A 14,846-nucleotide genomic window follows, 5' to 3' on the forward strand; every position below is an offset into this window, starting at 1 on the left:
AAACCTTTTTTTTTTTTTAATAAAGTAAGTATTACTGCTGTGTTTTAGCCCCTTTAAGCCTAGCGTGCTTATCTTACCCAAGATGAAACTTGACAAATTATTATATTAAAATAATTGTATTAACATTAGTTTTGGGTTAGCGATTGATTTCAAACGTTCTATCTCAGGTCTTGGTTTACTGACAAAAAGGGCATAACAAAATGAGGAACTGTAAAACTATTTTAGAATTTGCCAATCGAGCCCTTAACACCTGTCTTGAAAATAGATTGCAAGGTATCCAAAAGTATTCCCAGATAAAAATAAAAAGGCTGTTAATACATTACAAATTGAAAATATTTCCATTTTGAAATTTTCTTTATTTCATTTACACTATTATGAATTAAAATTAATATTCTTCTAACTCATAATAATTTTAATTATGTCATGATTAAATTTATTTAACAATAAAATCATTTATTTCAATTAATTTAACTTTACACACACAAATACACAAGTTGGTAGTACACTGCACTACTACAACCAAACCAGAATAGTCTTCTTGACATAGATATACTATACATTTGTTTATATGATGCTATAATGTATAACAAGTGGAAGTTCTTATAAAATAATAAATATTTATTACTATTGTTATATCCAATGGCCACTTTAATCTTAAAATTTACTTTTTTTTGTTTTTAGAAACATTGTTTTTACAATTTATCTTTGCTTCCCTTTTCTGCTTAAGTCTTATACTTTCCCTAGATGTGTTGCAGTTATTAGATACAGATTTAATATTGCGGTTTGTCTTAGGAGGTGAGATGCTGGTGTTACTTTTGTTTTTTGGCCTCAGGCTTTCTCTTGATATATTAAATATTGATTGAGAATCTTTTTTCTTTGTACTGGAAGGTGGTTTTGGTTTAAGTTTTTCCTGTTTGCTACTTTTTAGATTTTTTGTTATTTGTTGTTTGGTTTGGTTTTCTTTAAGTTTATTATTGACACTCTTTTTGTCTTTTGAGTGATGCATTTCTGCTTCTTTATTTTTCGAGCGTGATCGAGTACTTCGATTCAGCTCATTAATGTCATTATTATTCTCTTTATTTTCATTTAGATTATCCTTATGGCTTTTAACTTTTGGATTTTGGCTTACATTTGATTTCGCGCTCTGGTTAATACTAAGGTTTCGAGAATTTCTTACAGACAAAAGAGTGCCTCGAGGTTTCATCTTGGTGACAATTACGTCATTCCCTTGGATAAAGTCTCTTGGAACTAAAAAGAACACAAAAAATGTTACAAATTTACTATTTCAAAATTAAGACAATATTATTAAATTAAGTACTAGTTTAATAATAAGAAAAACTTACTTTTGTCATTTTCAAATGTCCTTTTTGAAGTATAACTTATCCGATCATCCATGTCACTTTCAAAGTCTGTATCCCAAAATGATTTTACACAATTCATTACTGTTCTCTTGTCTTGACCTATAAGTATACAACATTTTTATTTACATGTTTGTTAATATATATAATCAAAATCCATAAAATTAAATATTTTCACTATAGTACAGAAAAAAAAGATTATACATACACTGTTTTTCTCTCAGTTCAGCGTTGTAATTCATTGAATTAAAAGTGTCTGGCAATATCTGTGCTACTACTTTACACTTTAATGTGACTCCATTTTTTTTCTTTTGTAAATCATCACTGTTGAATTCTGTTCCAATCTGTGCTTTATTTATTTGTTGTTCCTTTAGTTTTTTGGTTCCTTGTGGGTCATTAAATATTTCTTCATCAGTGTAAGTAGCACTTTTATCATCGTCATTGCAAGTAGAAACTGCTAAAGTGACATCCCATTTGCTGTTCTGTTCCAAGCTTCTTTTACTGGCTCGCTTATTATTTGCTACATTCGTATTGTTGAGATTTTGATTCTTAATCTGATCAGGGGGTACAATTTTATGTAATAAATCGAGAAAATTATCATCGCCGTGAACATCGCGGCTCAAACACGACTGTGATGTAAGTTTTCTTACTTTATTTTTCTCCCGGCATGCCCTTAGCACCTTTGTTTGGGGACTATTTATATTATCACTAATGATATTCTTATTTTCAACTATATCCAGTTTTTGGGTGAAAAGTTTTCTTTTCATCAAACTAGGTTTCATTGAAACATCAGTGGAGTTGTGTGAAATGTCAGTTACAGTTTTGTTATTCATTGTGTCATTTTGAGTCTGAGATGCTTGTTTTTCTAAATTACTGGTGTCTTCTTTATCTTCTACATTAATAATTTTTTGTGGCATTTCCTTCCATTTAATAGGCTCTAAGTTACCAACTAGAGGCTGAGATGACTTTGCAATCAATATTTCTGGTTCATTGCTTTTGATAACAAGACCAGTTTTTTTCATTGGTAATTGAGGTTTCTTAAATTTAAATTCATCAACTTTTGTAATATTTTTTTTTATTTTTCTTGAAGTAGGTCCATTTATTTGATTTGTAGGTGATGTTGATAATTTTCTTCTCTTCCTTTCAGGATAGTTGCTCTCGGTTTCAAGGACCTTTTTTTGCTGTAAGCTATTTGATTGTGTCAAATTTATACAACTAATACTTTGTGGAAAAATGTCATCACTTTCAATATCAGTTTCATCATATCTTTTGTTATTTGCAACTTCTATCTGCACTGTTTGTTGGACCGTTTTCTTTTTTTCGGTGTACGAAATTTCATAAGTTGGATTCACACCAGATTTATTAAATCTTTGAAATGGCAGAAGTGAAGAAGCATCTTTTGCTAAACGATCTTTTAGGGTAACAATAGGTTCATTTTGAAGTTTTTTGCATTGATCATTATGTTGTGGTACTTCAGTGTATCTATGGTCATACGAAACACTTTGTTGGTTACAATAAGGCATAATACCACGATTAACAATTCTGTCATGGGCAGGAAAAAGATTCCTTAAAGAATTAGTTTTAAAGTTTTCTGTACAGTCTTTATAAATGTGATTTTCTCTCACTTGTGTTGTAATTTTGTTAAAATCCATTTTTGTGGGCCTGCTTCTGGCTCTTGATAGATTATTTGTATAAAATGCTGATCGAGTTGACCTACAATCATCACTGCTTATAGACGAGTTACTTCCTTCAGCCCCTGACTCACCACCTGAATTTCTTCTGCAGTGTTTAATGAATGATTTTAAATTCCGCCTTTTTCCAATTCTTCTCCGCATACGATTTTTCATATGAGTATTGTAAGCATCCTGTATTATTCGTAAATCATATTTATTGAATTTAATATTTTTGAAAGCCAATGCTATATCTGCAGCACTAACACTAGCATTGGAGTCTGGAAAAAATATAAAACATGTTATAATTATTAGGTATCCTTTTGTTTTTGATGCACAATAGAAATAATGTATTGTGCACAAAAGACTTAAAAGAATAGATACAATCTTAAAGTAACAAAGGCATATGCACAAAAGTTGCTCATTGCTAAAGATAACTTTTTCAGACAATCTTGAGGCGAAGGAAACTCTGTACTGAAAAGCAGACTATTGTTGTGTTATATTAAAATTTCATTAATTGTTTTTTGCTTTCACACACATGATTGAATTTCGTACCTACTATTATCAACATTAGTCAGTAAACATGGGTTATGATACTCAGGTGCCACTGTCATGGGAAAGCAAACATAATGGTATTTGTAAAAAAATCTCTTTATAGAAAACCTAGTGATATAGATATAGTTTTAGAACTTAGTAAAGCAGTAATAAAACACTTAAACTTACCAATACTTCTAACTGACATGGGTGATCGACATCTTGCATTGTACACTGATCCCCTAGAGCTCATGGCACTCTGAGAATACGACTGCTGTAATTGCATTCTCGTATTGGGGAAACTACAAACAGACATAGGGGATGTTGCTCTCCTAGGATACATGCTCCTTTGGTCTAAGCCCATGAATTGGTTTTGCATGTTGTAGTGTGTCATCATGCTATTGTATGAGCCGTAGGTTGTTTTATTTGCATTAGATAACTGGGTATGAACAGCCTGCAACAAATATAATTTCTTACAATAAGACTTTATCCAGGGTGATTGCTCCTAAGTCTTGGTCACTGCCTTTATGTCGTAAATCTGTTGATATGAGCGTTTTGATGATTATATTTAATGGGTATTTTTTATTCAAATCTTACACAGATGGGTAAAGTGTTGTCTAAACCATGTATTACTTAGTGACAATAATACAATTTTTTTATAAACCAAGAAATACCAATATGTCTTAATAGATTATACTAGGTATATTTATTAATTCATTTTTTTTTTTGGGAATTAACCACCGACGTTACGTTTATTGTATTTTATACACAAGGTACAATATAATAAAAAAAACATTCACAATTTAAAATAGTAGAAGTCTAGTTTTTGAAACATTAATTCTCACCACAAAAGAAAACAATAACATCCATAAACTATATCTACATTTATAATAGACAGGGTAGGTACCAATCCTCACAATAAGTAGATATTGTTAAGAACTTACGATTTTGTCATGAGGATATTTTTGAAAACTGTTTGGCACTAATTCCTCATCGGTGTCAGACATTTTCACAAAACATAAGCTTTCAAAATGTATATTTATAAAATTGCACTGAACTGCATTTTCTTATTTCGTAATTATAGGCCTTTGTTACACAAAATTAATATATAAAGGCAGCACGATTATCCGTAGCACGATTTTTCACAAGTTAGCTTTACCTAGCGTCAATTTTATTTGAATTTCAAGTATCGTTACGGGCAACGGCCATAGACATGGGCTTGTGTAGGGATGTGAAAAAATAGTCGATTAAATGTCGATTTCTTTACACTAATAATCGATTTTATTATAATCATTCAATCAATTATTGCTGATTTTTCATCTGGGGGTTGACCCCTGACATTAAGTTTGCTTTTTTGGCCCGAAAGCGAACTGCCAATGAATATTATCTCTATACTATTACAATAACGCCTTCTATACATCTATGATGGCATTCCTTCTGTGCTTTTGAAACAGTTCATTAGATTCATTTGATCAAACATTCACTAGATGAAGTCAATGAACTGTAGTATTTTCTCAACATTTTGTTAATATGTCATTCATTATTCGTCGGTGACACTTCATTTTTCAAACGAGCTGTTTTTGCTGCCAAACTATTAGAATAATTTAATTTTGTTCATTTATGGAAAATACATTTTAATTTAAACTTTTTATAATTTGATTGTTCCTAAAACCTTTATTTTGGGTTGATTATATAAGAACTTACTATTTCTGTTTGATATTGATAGATTTGTTAGTTTATTTTCAACTAACGAATCTATCAATAGATTAGTTACTTGAAAATAAATTATTTATGTCGTTTATTTTGAAATTAATTGGCAAATTAGGAAAAGATTAATATAACAAAATCGATTATTTTCTGAAGAAAAATCGATTATTTATTAATATATTCTTCTCGGTAAAAAGAAAAACCGATTAATTGAAAATCTATTTTTTATGTACAATGTCACATTCCTAGGCTTGTAAGATGTATCGATATATCGATATTTTTGGTGATATATCGATGTTTATTTTTGAGTATAGAAAATGTTTCTAAATACCGTTTTTCCTCTACATTATACAACTGGATTTCCGTTTTAAAAAAGGTAGACCATTTTCATTTACCAATTGATGGATACAAATATTTTTATTTAAATTTAGTCTATTTTTGGCACCACTATGTACCTTCATCTTCATCACTAAGAACCTCTATATACTGACCTTATATCTAATCTGCCAGAGCCAGGAATCCCTCAGTGCCTGAAGACTAAAGTCTTCGAACAGTGCGTGTTGCCAGTGATGACTTACGGATCAGAGACATGGTCGCTAACTATGGGCCTCATAAGAAGGCTCGGAGTCACTCAGCGGGCGATGGAGAGAGCTATGTTAGGAGTGTCTCTACGTGATCTAATCAGAAATGAGGAGATCCGTAGAAGAACTAGAGTTAACGACATAGCTCAGCGAGTTGCGAAGCTGAAGTGGCAATGGGCGGGGCACATAGCTCGGAGAACCGATGGACGTTGGGGTCTTAAGGTGCTGGAATGGCGACCCCGCACCGGTAAACGCAGCGTAGGTCGGCCCCAAACGAGGTGGACAGATGACATCAGGCGAGTAGCTGGGAGCCATTGGAGGCAAGCGGCCCAGGACCGTGCATTGTGGAACTCCCTACAAAATACCTATGTCCAACAGTGGACGTCAATTGGTTGAGATGATGATATCTAATCTACGTTAATTTAATCTTCTTTGAAATATATATTAATTTCTGGTCTTTGGCAAATTATGAAACTGGTACCTGGAGGAAATATTATTCTTTTCAGTGAAATAGATATTCTGAGAATCGTGTATTAAATAAAAAAATATAGCATTAAAAAAAAAAACTGGTTGATCAAATATACTATTGTTTATCAATTGCTAAACTAAACTAAATTGATGTCACTAAACATACGTCCATTATAAAAGGGCATTACCACTTGTAGACCTTCCAATATTTACTTTAAATTTAAAGATTTCCCGTCTAAACGATAGAATTCAAACGTTGACGTTAAGGGAATGCGGTCTATCGGGTCATTTGTAAAAATAGGTGCCCCTAGGGATTGTTCCTCTTTTCATACATTACCCTCTTTAACTTGCTATTGTTAGCTGATGATATATTACGGTTGGTTAAAAGTAAACGACGTGAAACAAATCTTGACGATGTAAACAAATGTCTCGCTAAACTAGTAGAATTGTTTGAGGCTAATAATTTAGCTCTTCACGAAAAAAAAACACAAAAAAACTTAATAACGAAGAATTTGATCGGGTGGATACGACAATATTTCTAGATATAACGTTAGATTCTAAACTTTAATGCTGCCCACACATAAAAAAGATATCTAACAGACAGCCCTGCAGTGTAAACAGTATGGAGGGTAGCTACCCTCCATAGTAAACAGTTAAAAAGATACGTCATATGATAGTTATAGAAACTGCCAAGCTTGTCTTGCTTGTTGTTACTTTCACAACATTATGTCATATGTGTGTGAAAAATAGGGTAATGCAGCAGCATATATTGATTCTATTTTTATACTGCAGAAAAGGTTTACTCATGCAATTATGTATATTATATATATTTATAGATGTTATAATTATGATAGTGCAATATTAAAACATATTTAAAAATTTAATGTTTGTGCACAAAATATAACAATATTTAAAAAGAAAGTGAACTGTAACAATATTAATATTAAAAGTAAAAATAAACTTTTAGTAAAGTTTACTAGGCTGCATTCTATAAGAAAATTGTTTAAGGGTAATTTTAAATTATTTTATAACAAATTACCAGATGAAAACCTTGAGATGTCTCTCATAAGTTCAAAGTTGATATAAAACGTTAGCTTACAAAATTTCCTACTTTAATATTCAGTATTACATGAGTGACAGAAAAGCTTGGGTATGAGGTGCTCCAACCAAATTATTATTTGGTATGACCATCTCACAGAATTGTAACATATTATATGTATGAATGCTTCTGAAATAAGGTCTACATGAATAAAAATTAAACGATTGGTGTTTTGCAAAATCGGCACAACTCTGTAATCACTTTTAATCAGCCTTTATATTTATGGAATTAAAAACCAACTATAACTTGTCTTTGGTTAGCTGTCAGTCTAGAAAATTGAATTTTGAAATTGATTTTCATGTTTCACTAATCAATACAAATTCAATTTTTTCTAATAATTATTTTCATATCCGATTATTAATATCTAAAAACTTTTGTAGTTTTTACAATGTCTGTTAACACCCGCTTATTTATTGGTAATCTGCCAGACAATTTTAAGGAGCACGCTCTAAGGGAAGCCTTTTCTTCGTATGGGAATATAATTAATTTTGATTTAAAATGTAAACCTGGTATTGAAACGGAGAATAAAAAAAGATTCGCTTTTATAACTTTATGTGCTTCAAATTTTAATGTGGAGTCATGTAAGTTTAATCATAATTAAAATCCATATTTTAAAATGCTGTATATAAACTTAACCTTAATTAATAAAAACACATTGTACTACATTTAAAATAGAAACCAGTCATAAACTTATAATTTTTTTGTTGTTGTGTGTTTGTGTTGTGTAATGTTTTATGCCCAATATAGTTCTTAACCCAAATTGTTTATGTAGGTATAAAACACTTTACAAATGAAGATTTCCATGGAAATAAATTATATGTGACAAGAGCTCGTGAAAGTTTTCTGGAGCGATTGCAAAGAGAAAGGGACCAGTCGAAGAACGTAAATGCTGAGAAGGTATTTAATAACTTATATAAGCAACATGTTTGTTGGAATAAATCCTCGGGTTATAGATTTGAGTTGTGTAATTTAATAACAATAAATAGAAATGCCTTGTGCATGGTCTAAAAAACTGCAATGGAAGAACTTATTTTTTACTGAGAGCTGCTTGTTTGTGTAGTACACTGCTGTATAAGCGAGGTGCAATTTTTGTGGCATGTTAAGAAACACAGTAATATGTGAAGCATTCATAATATTTACCTTTGCATTTAGATTCTTAATATATCATTAAAATATTCGAATATGCCTATTTTTCTATCCAGGAGTCTTGTATTTGGAACTCTCGTCATTTTGTAGTGTGTACTGGTGTATTCATATAAATTCTTAGCTTGCGAAATTTATTTTGTGTAAATAGTATACTTAAAATTGTAGGTAATGTAATTTTAATAATTTTTTGCTTAAGCCTAGGCATGCTGATTAATTTAGGTTACAAAGTGGGCAATTATTCATAGCAACTTGAGTACTATACTGCTAATATGCGAATGGAATTTATACTGTTAATAAATAAAAGTGCTAGTCATCTGCTAGGTATTATAGTAATAATTGCTAGAGTTATGCAATCATTACCTCTAAAATGATGGACTTGCTATTGTCTAGAGTTATGTATTGGGTAAATATTATGTATGATTATTAATTATTTTACTCTTCATTATGCTTGTGATTTTAAAGGGAAAGTTATTTTAAATTGTTTAGTACTAGAATATGTTTAAAATAATGGATATAGTAGAAGAAACTTGTACATCATCAAGGTTTCATTACCATAGAAAGTTGTGGAGGTTATGTTTGGTTTTACATACCCCAGTAGTAATTTTTTTTATTTACCACACTGCTAGTTAGCCCTTGACTTCAATCTTACCTGATGGTAAGTGATGTAATTAAATGACATATTGATGATGCAGTCTTAAATGTTAGCGGGCAAATCTTTACACTCCTATTGTTTCTAAACAGCATCACACAAAACTGGGCATTGCTGGGCACATCATTGTCAGTAAAGTGGCTACTACATGGCCAAAGCCTCCTGATTGCCTCTGCCAGGAATCTAACCTGCAGCATTCACTTAAAGTCTCACACAGATATTGATTTCTTGAGATAAGTTTAATCCTCAAAACAATTTTCAATAAGTTAGGGTATAGCTCTACTATATTTGTATCATTTTATATGTCCTCTGATTTACAGTAAAGAAAACAAGAATAGTGAGACAAGTATTTTTAAACCATAGACATAGTTGCATGGCAGAGAAAAGAAACAGATCCTAACCACCACTTTTAATAGAATGCAATAAATATAATAGTATAGTATAATCATTAAATATTTATTCTTTGTTTAAGAACCAAGCTGTACACTTGCCAATTAAGACAAATAATTTTGGTGACCACCATAATACACATAAGAGAAGGTTTAACAATGATAAAGAAGGAAATGATGACCATATTGCTAAGAAATCTAAAGGTGAAGTCGATGAAGACGTCCAACTTGCAGTTTCAATCAAACCACATACCATTATTAATGACAAACCCTTAAATAATTCATATCCTGCTAAAGAAACTGTAAAATCTGTAGCAATTTATAAAATAGATGACAATTCATTCCAAAACGATGAAAAGAAACTAAACGCAGACAATAAAAGGAAGGAGTCAATGAAGAAGAAGAGGCAAGAGTTTAATGAAAAGAAAAATATTATCAAGAGTGGGTTAGTCAGTATTGTAAGTAGTGAAAAATAATTATAGTATGATTTTTAGCAATTCACCTTGTGAACTGAACTAAGTTTTTAATAATTACAGGATAAACAATCAAATAAGAAGATTATATTTTCCGACAACGAAGTTGATGTTACAGTTCATCAAAATGGACCTGTAAATGGCCCAACCAAACAGATCAATTATAAATCAGCTTTATTTGATGATGGTGGTGGCAGTGATAATGAAATCAATTTTGAAGTTAAAAAACAATATGAAGGAAAGAAAGGTCAAAAGGTATTGTGGATTCAGTTATACACATTTAAATGGCTATTCTGGCATAGTAACTGATACAACAAGGAACTAAAATTTCACTTAAGAATTCCAATAAAATATAATTATGTATTTTTGTAGGTTTTAGATTTACAATCTCGATACAAATCTGACAAACGTTTCACTCTTGATGAAAGATTTGTTGAAGATTCTGAAAGTGAAAAAGATGAAGGTGAAGTTGAACAAGAGAAAGTAGATTTAAATCAGGCAGATGAAAAATCAAAACAGATGAATATATTGCAAGATGTACTTGGTGTGACAATTAAATCAAAAGCCACTGATACCAACAAAATCAAGTAAGTTTAGCACTAACTTGGAGGAGCCCTATACCTGTAACATCTCTGGTTATTAGTAAAGTTATTTTAAGTGTTTTCATATTTATAATAAGTTTAACAAATATGCTGTACAAAAATGTCTGACTACTCTAGTTACAAACTTAAAGTTAATTTTATTATGACCAAAACTAAATATATATTGTTTTTAGAACCAAACTGGGAATGCTGCGTTTTGATCCTACACAACCAGATCATGCTAAGTATTTAGCTCCGGTTACTGCAGAAGAGCATACAAAAAAATCGAAAAAGAAAAAATCTAAAGAGAACAAAGATGCGGAAATCAAGGAACCTGAGCGAGTTGTCGAAAAAGTCGAAGTGTCAAAAGAACAATTTTATAAAATAAGCGATACTTTAAAGGACCACAATACCAAAACACAGTCAACAACATTCAGCTTGAGAAGTTTATTTTCAAAAGAGGATGATAACCATCAAGATGGTATTGTATTATTCTAGATAATCTTTAATTTGTTGTACTTTGAATTAAATTTTTACAGTAATTTTAATTTGATGTAGAGTATTTGTATGAATAGTCATTGTTTCACAAAATTACTTATAATATAATATATGTTTTTCTTTACTTAGGTGAGACAGAAGAAGATTATATTCCCTTACAAACTAAAAAAGATACCAAAGTCAAAAACCCTCTGGATCCAGGTGAAAAAAATCCGTTTGTGTATGATTCATCAGAATCTGAAAGTGAGGAAGATGAGAAAGATACCAAACCTGCACCAGAAACAAATGAAATCAAAACAGTTTGGAAAGAAAAACTGTTTTTATCTTTAAATGATCACAGGTTAAAAGGTACTCATTATTCTGACTCTTTGACCTATTTTATTTCTAGATTTGTACATTAAATTTAACTTTTAAATTGTACTTTTACACTACTATTAAACTGGAATGGACAGGACAAGTCTATAATTAAGACAGGTGGACCCAAGAAGCCATAGAAGGGTGGCATTTGAGTTCCTAATATGGCGTTTATTTTCCTTCTTATGTTACAAGGAGCATATTCAGTGATTAACCCGTTATTATGACTGAAATTTCTTCTTGTTTAATCTTGTCCACCAATCTGTGTTTGAAGTTTGGTGGGTCTTACCTGTGTCTCCTATGAGAGGATGCCTGTGCAATGTGGGACATTAATTATATATGATCATCCAGATCATATTGTGATCATCCAGTTCATATTGAAACTCTGATTTGAATGATAATAGTTTTGAAAAAGTAACCATTAGTAGTATCATTGTGTATCACAGTCATACCAAAGCTGTCTGTACAGTGCATTTGTGCGGTTAGGCGAGGAAAAGACCCTTGATGTCCTTAGTAGTAAGGATTCCATAATATAACACATCAACTTTATATTTTTACCATCAAGTCACAAGGTAAGGTGGGGAATGCAACCTTACCTTCATAGTTGATATCACATGTACAAAAATACTTTACTTTCTCCTGTTGTAATATGTATCACAAAGATTTGAAATCCATCTATACTTCTTCCATTTTCCCAAGCAGCTTTAATGCGAGTCATCATCATCATATCAACCCAATACCGGTCCACTACAGTGCACGGGTCTCCTCTCAAAATGAGAAGGGTTAAGGAAGTTAAGGCCGTAATCCACCTAGCTAGCCCAGTGCGATTGGTGGACCTTAGAGAAGATTATGTAGAATTCTCAGACATGCTGGTTTCCTCACGATGTTTTAGTTCACTGTTGAAGAAAGTGATATTTCAATTGCTTAAAAAAAGCACAAACTCTTCTAAGTTAAGAGGTGTATGGCCTGTCACTGCTTTCATTCAAATAATGTGAGTACTTCCAAGTCAAGAGTGATTATATTCTAGCCAAGTGTGCTCAATGCGGCAAAACTTAGGCTGCATTATGACATTATATGAGATATGATTGATTAAGTGAAAGTCTATAAAATGATATAAATATATCCTAGATTCCTGACATATGTCTGAATACATTTTTATTTTCTGTTATTGTATTTCAGATGGGTTGATTTTCTTCGGAATACACAATGAAGAAGCTCAAAAGGAAAGAAGGGAATTAAAATCATTAATGAAGAAGAGAATTTACAACAAAGAGAGGAAGAATACAATGTTCCAGAAGAAAATTGGTGGAAGAAAGAAGAATATGAAAAATAAATTTAGAAAGAATTAAGATTGTCAATAAAATAATACTTCTGTAATTTTTATAGTTTTATTACATTTTATACACTACGCTTTTACTGGATTTTTTTGATATTACAACAGAGTTTATCTTTTCTTCCAAGTAGGCTTTTTCCTAGCACCAGGTTGGCCAGGCTTCTTACGTTCACGTCTTCTGTGATCTCTAGTCAGCAAGCCTGCAACTTGCATGGCTTCTAGCATACTTTTATCTACAAAGCTGCGTAATCCCCAAGCAATGCCCCATCGTATAGCTCCAGATTGACCTGATGGACCACCACCTTCTATGTTAGCAATCACATCAACTTTGTCTTGCATCCCAGTAAAAATTAATGGAAATATAACTTGTTCTCTGGGTTGTGTGTCTTCAAAATAAGTTAAGTCTTGTCCATTAATAGTAATTTTTCCTGTACCTGGAGATTTTATAGTGACATCACCCCTGGCCTTCTTACGCAGGCATTCATAAGTAGTGACAATAGCACAACCATTTTCGTCATAACTTGGTTTAGGGATTTCTAAAGCAAACTTTTGCGTGGACAGTGATTTTCTATATTTTTCAATAAATTCCTTGTATCTATATGAGTATGGTAGTGAAACAAGTCTTTCCATGACTAATTTAAAGTTATCATATTCCAAATCATTTAGGCCTTCCACTAACATCTGTTCAAGTTGGTCCTTGGTCAACCAAACGCTAGCATTCAAATCAAGGCTCACATTTGGGTCTGGTGTCACTTTCCTACGAATAACCTTGTCTTGATATTGGTGCAACACTTGGATATTTTCAGCTGCATCATACAATAGTTTAAAGAAGTTAGGTTTGCCAGTGTAGAATAAAAAGTGATGTGGGCGGCCTGCTTCATCGAATTCCGCAGCTTTCCTTGCGGGAAAGACTTCCTCTGGTGGCTTCAACAATGGGCGAGCAGCAGGATCGTAAATACCACTGGGGAACAAATACTCAATAGCGCGATCTACATCTTTTTGAGTAAACGTTTCTGGATCTTCTCCCATCATATTTGCGAGATGTCTCTTACCAATATTGTATTCGAACTGTTGTCGTTTCATGAACTCATCGTGTTCCTTTGCTCTTTCTAGGTAGGCCTTCATGGCTTTACTAACCTTCTTTTTCTTACTGAGTGTCTCCCAGTCTGTAAAGCTATTATTATTAACATTATTCTTGCTGGATGTGGCTTTTGAACTGTACATGCAGACATTTTGTAGCCTCACGAAGTTTCTAGCAATAGGACTTGTGAACCCTGATATGGGCAGCACATGTTTTATGGAAAATTTTATAACCATCGACATTCTATTATTATACATTTTCAGACATTGCTTTTATTCTATTGCATTCATACAATTAGAACTTTATCTTAACCTCCGTAATTGTTTTCGGGCTGACATATGACAGCCAGACGGTAGCGGGTTAAGCTTAAGGTATGGAGGGTAGAGGTAAGGAGAGTCATCTTATATGGGAGAAAAGTTGAAAAAGTGTCCAGTGTATGCGCTAAATAACAGTTCAAAAATCCTCCACAATGGCGCTGGTGGATGCACAGGGTATGGTATGAATGTAGCAATCGTAGATGAATTGAAGTATGCCGAGTTGAAAAATTTAATGTCATTATCGACTAAAGTAGTTAATTATTGAGAACTTCTACAACTTACGTTGTACAAAATATTGTGGTAAATATAACCTTACTTCCTTGTATCTCCATACTTCCTTGTTTATTTTTCAAGCCTACTCTAACAATATTTATATTTGGCGCTTCTTTTAAGAGTTACCCTGATGCAAATGTGGCGCCATCCTAATCTAATCCATTTTGACGACACTTTTTCATATACACAGATGACTCTCCTTACCTCTACCCTCCATAGCTTAAGGTTGTTAGGCACAGATTATCACTTATCATTATCAGGGGCCTGGCACAGATTAAAGATTTTATTTATTTATTTGTACACCACAAAAAGAAAAAATAAATTAGTAAATTAGA

The 14,846-nt window shown here is 32.1% G+C and overlaps 3 protein-coding genes across 3 annotated transcripts; 1 reads left to right on the forward strand and 2 right to left on the reverse strand.

Annotated features, from left to right (window-relative positions):
• Positions 1 to 428: 428 nt before the first annotated feature.
• On the reverse strand, positions 429 to 4,770 carry LOC120633211. The gene is made up of 5 exons (XM_039903363.1): positions 4,507 to 4,770; positions 3,752 to 4,016; positions 1,567 to 3,309; positions 1,344 to 1,460; positions 429 to 1,248 (listed from the first exon to the last, which is right to left on the reverse strand). Exons 1-5 carry the CDS (start codon positions 4,567 to 4,569, stop codon positions 662 to 664), a joined length of 2,775 nt encoding a protein of 924 aa, XP_039759297.1. The 5' UTR covers positions 4,570 to 4,770; the 3' UTR covers positions 429 to 661.
• Positions 4,771 to 7,693: 2,923 nt separating this feature from the next.
• Positions 7,694 to 12,885, forward strand: LOC120632977 (probable RNA-binding protein CG14230). The gene is made up of 8 exons (XM_039902985.1): positions 7,694 to 7,998; positions 8,190 to 8,314; positions 9,685 to 10,059; positions 10,138 to 10,329; positions 10,447 to 10,661; positions 10,850 to 11,136; positions 11,283 to 11,501; positions 12,687 to 12,885. Exons 1-8 carry the CDS (start codon positions 7,806 to 7,808, stop codon positions 12,854 to 12,856), a joined length of 1,776 nt encoding a protein of 591 aa, XP_039758919.1. The 5' UTR covers positions 7,694 to 7,805; the 3' UTR covers positions 12,857 to 12,885.
• LOC120632978 (28S ribosomal protein S9, mitochondrial) lies at positions 12,877 to 14,289 on the reverse strand. Its single transcript, XM_039902986.1, has one exon. The coding sequence runs from the start codon at positions 14,176 to 14,178 to the stop codon at positions 12,952 to 12,954; it is 1,227 nt and encodes a 408-aa protein (XP_039758920.1). The 5' UTR covers positions 14,179 to 14,289; the 3' UTR covers positions 12,877 to 12,951.
• Between the last annotated feature and the right edge of the window lie 557 nt (positions 14,290 to 14,846).

This window comes from Pararge aegeria, chromosome 21 (assembly GCF_905163445.1).
Source record: "Pararge aegeria chromosome 21, ilParAegt1.1, whole genome shotgun sequence".
NCBI lineage: Eukaryota > Metazoa > Arthropoda > Insecta > Lepidoptera > Nymphalidae > Pararge > Pararge aegeria.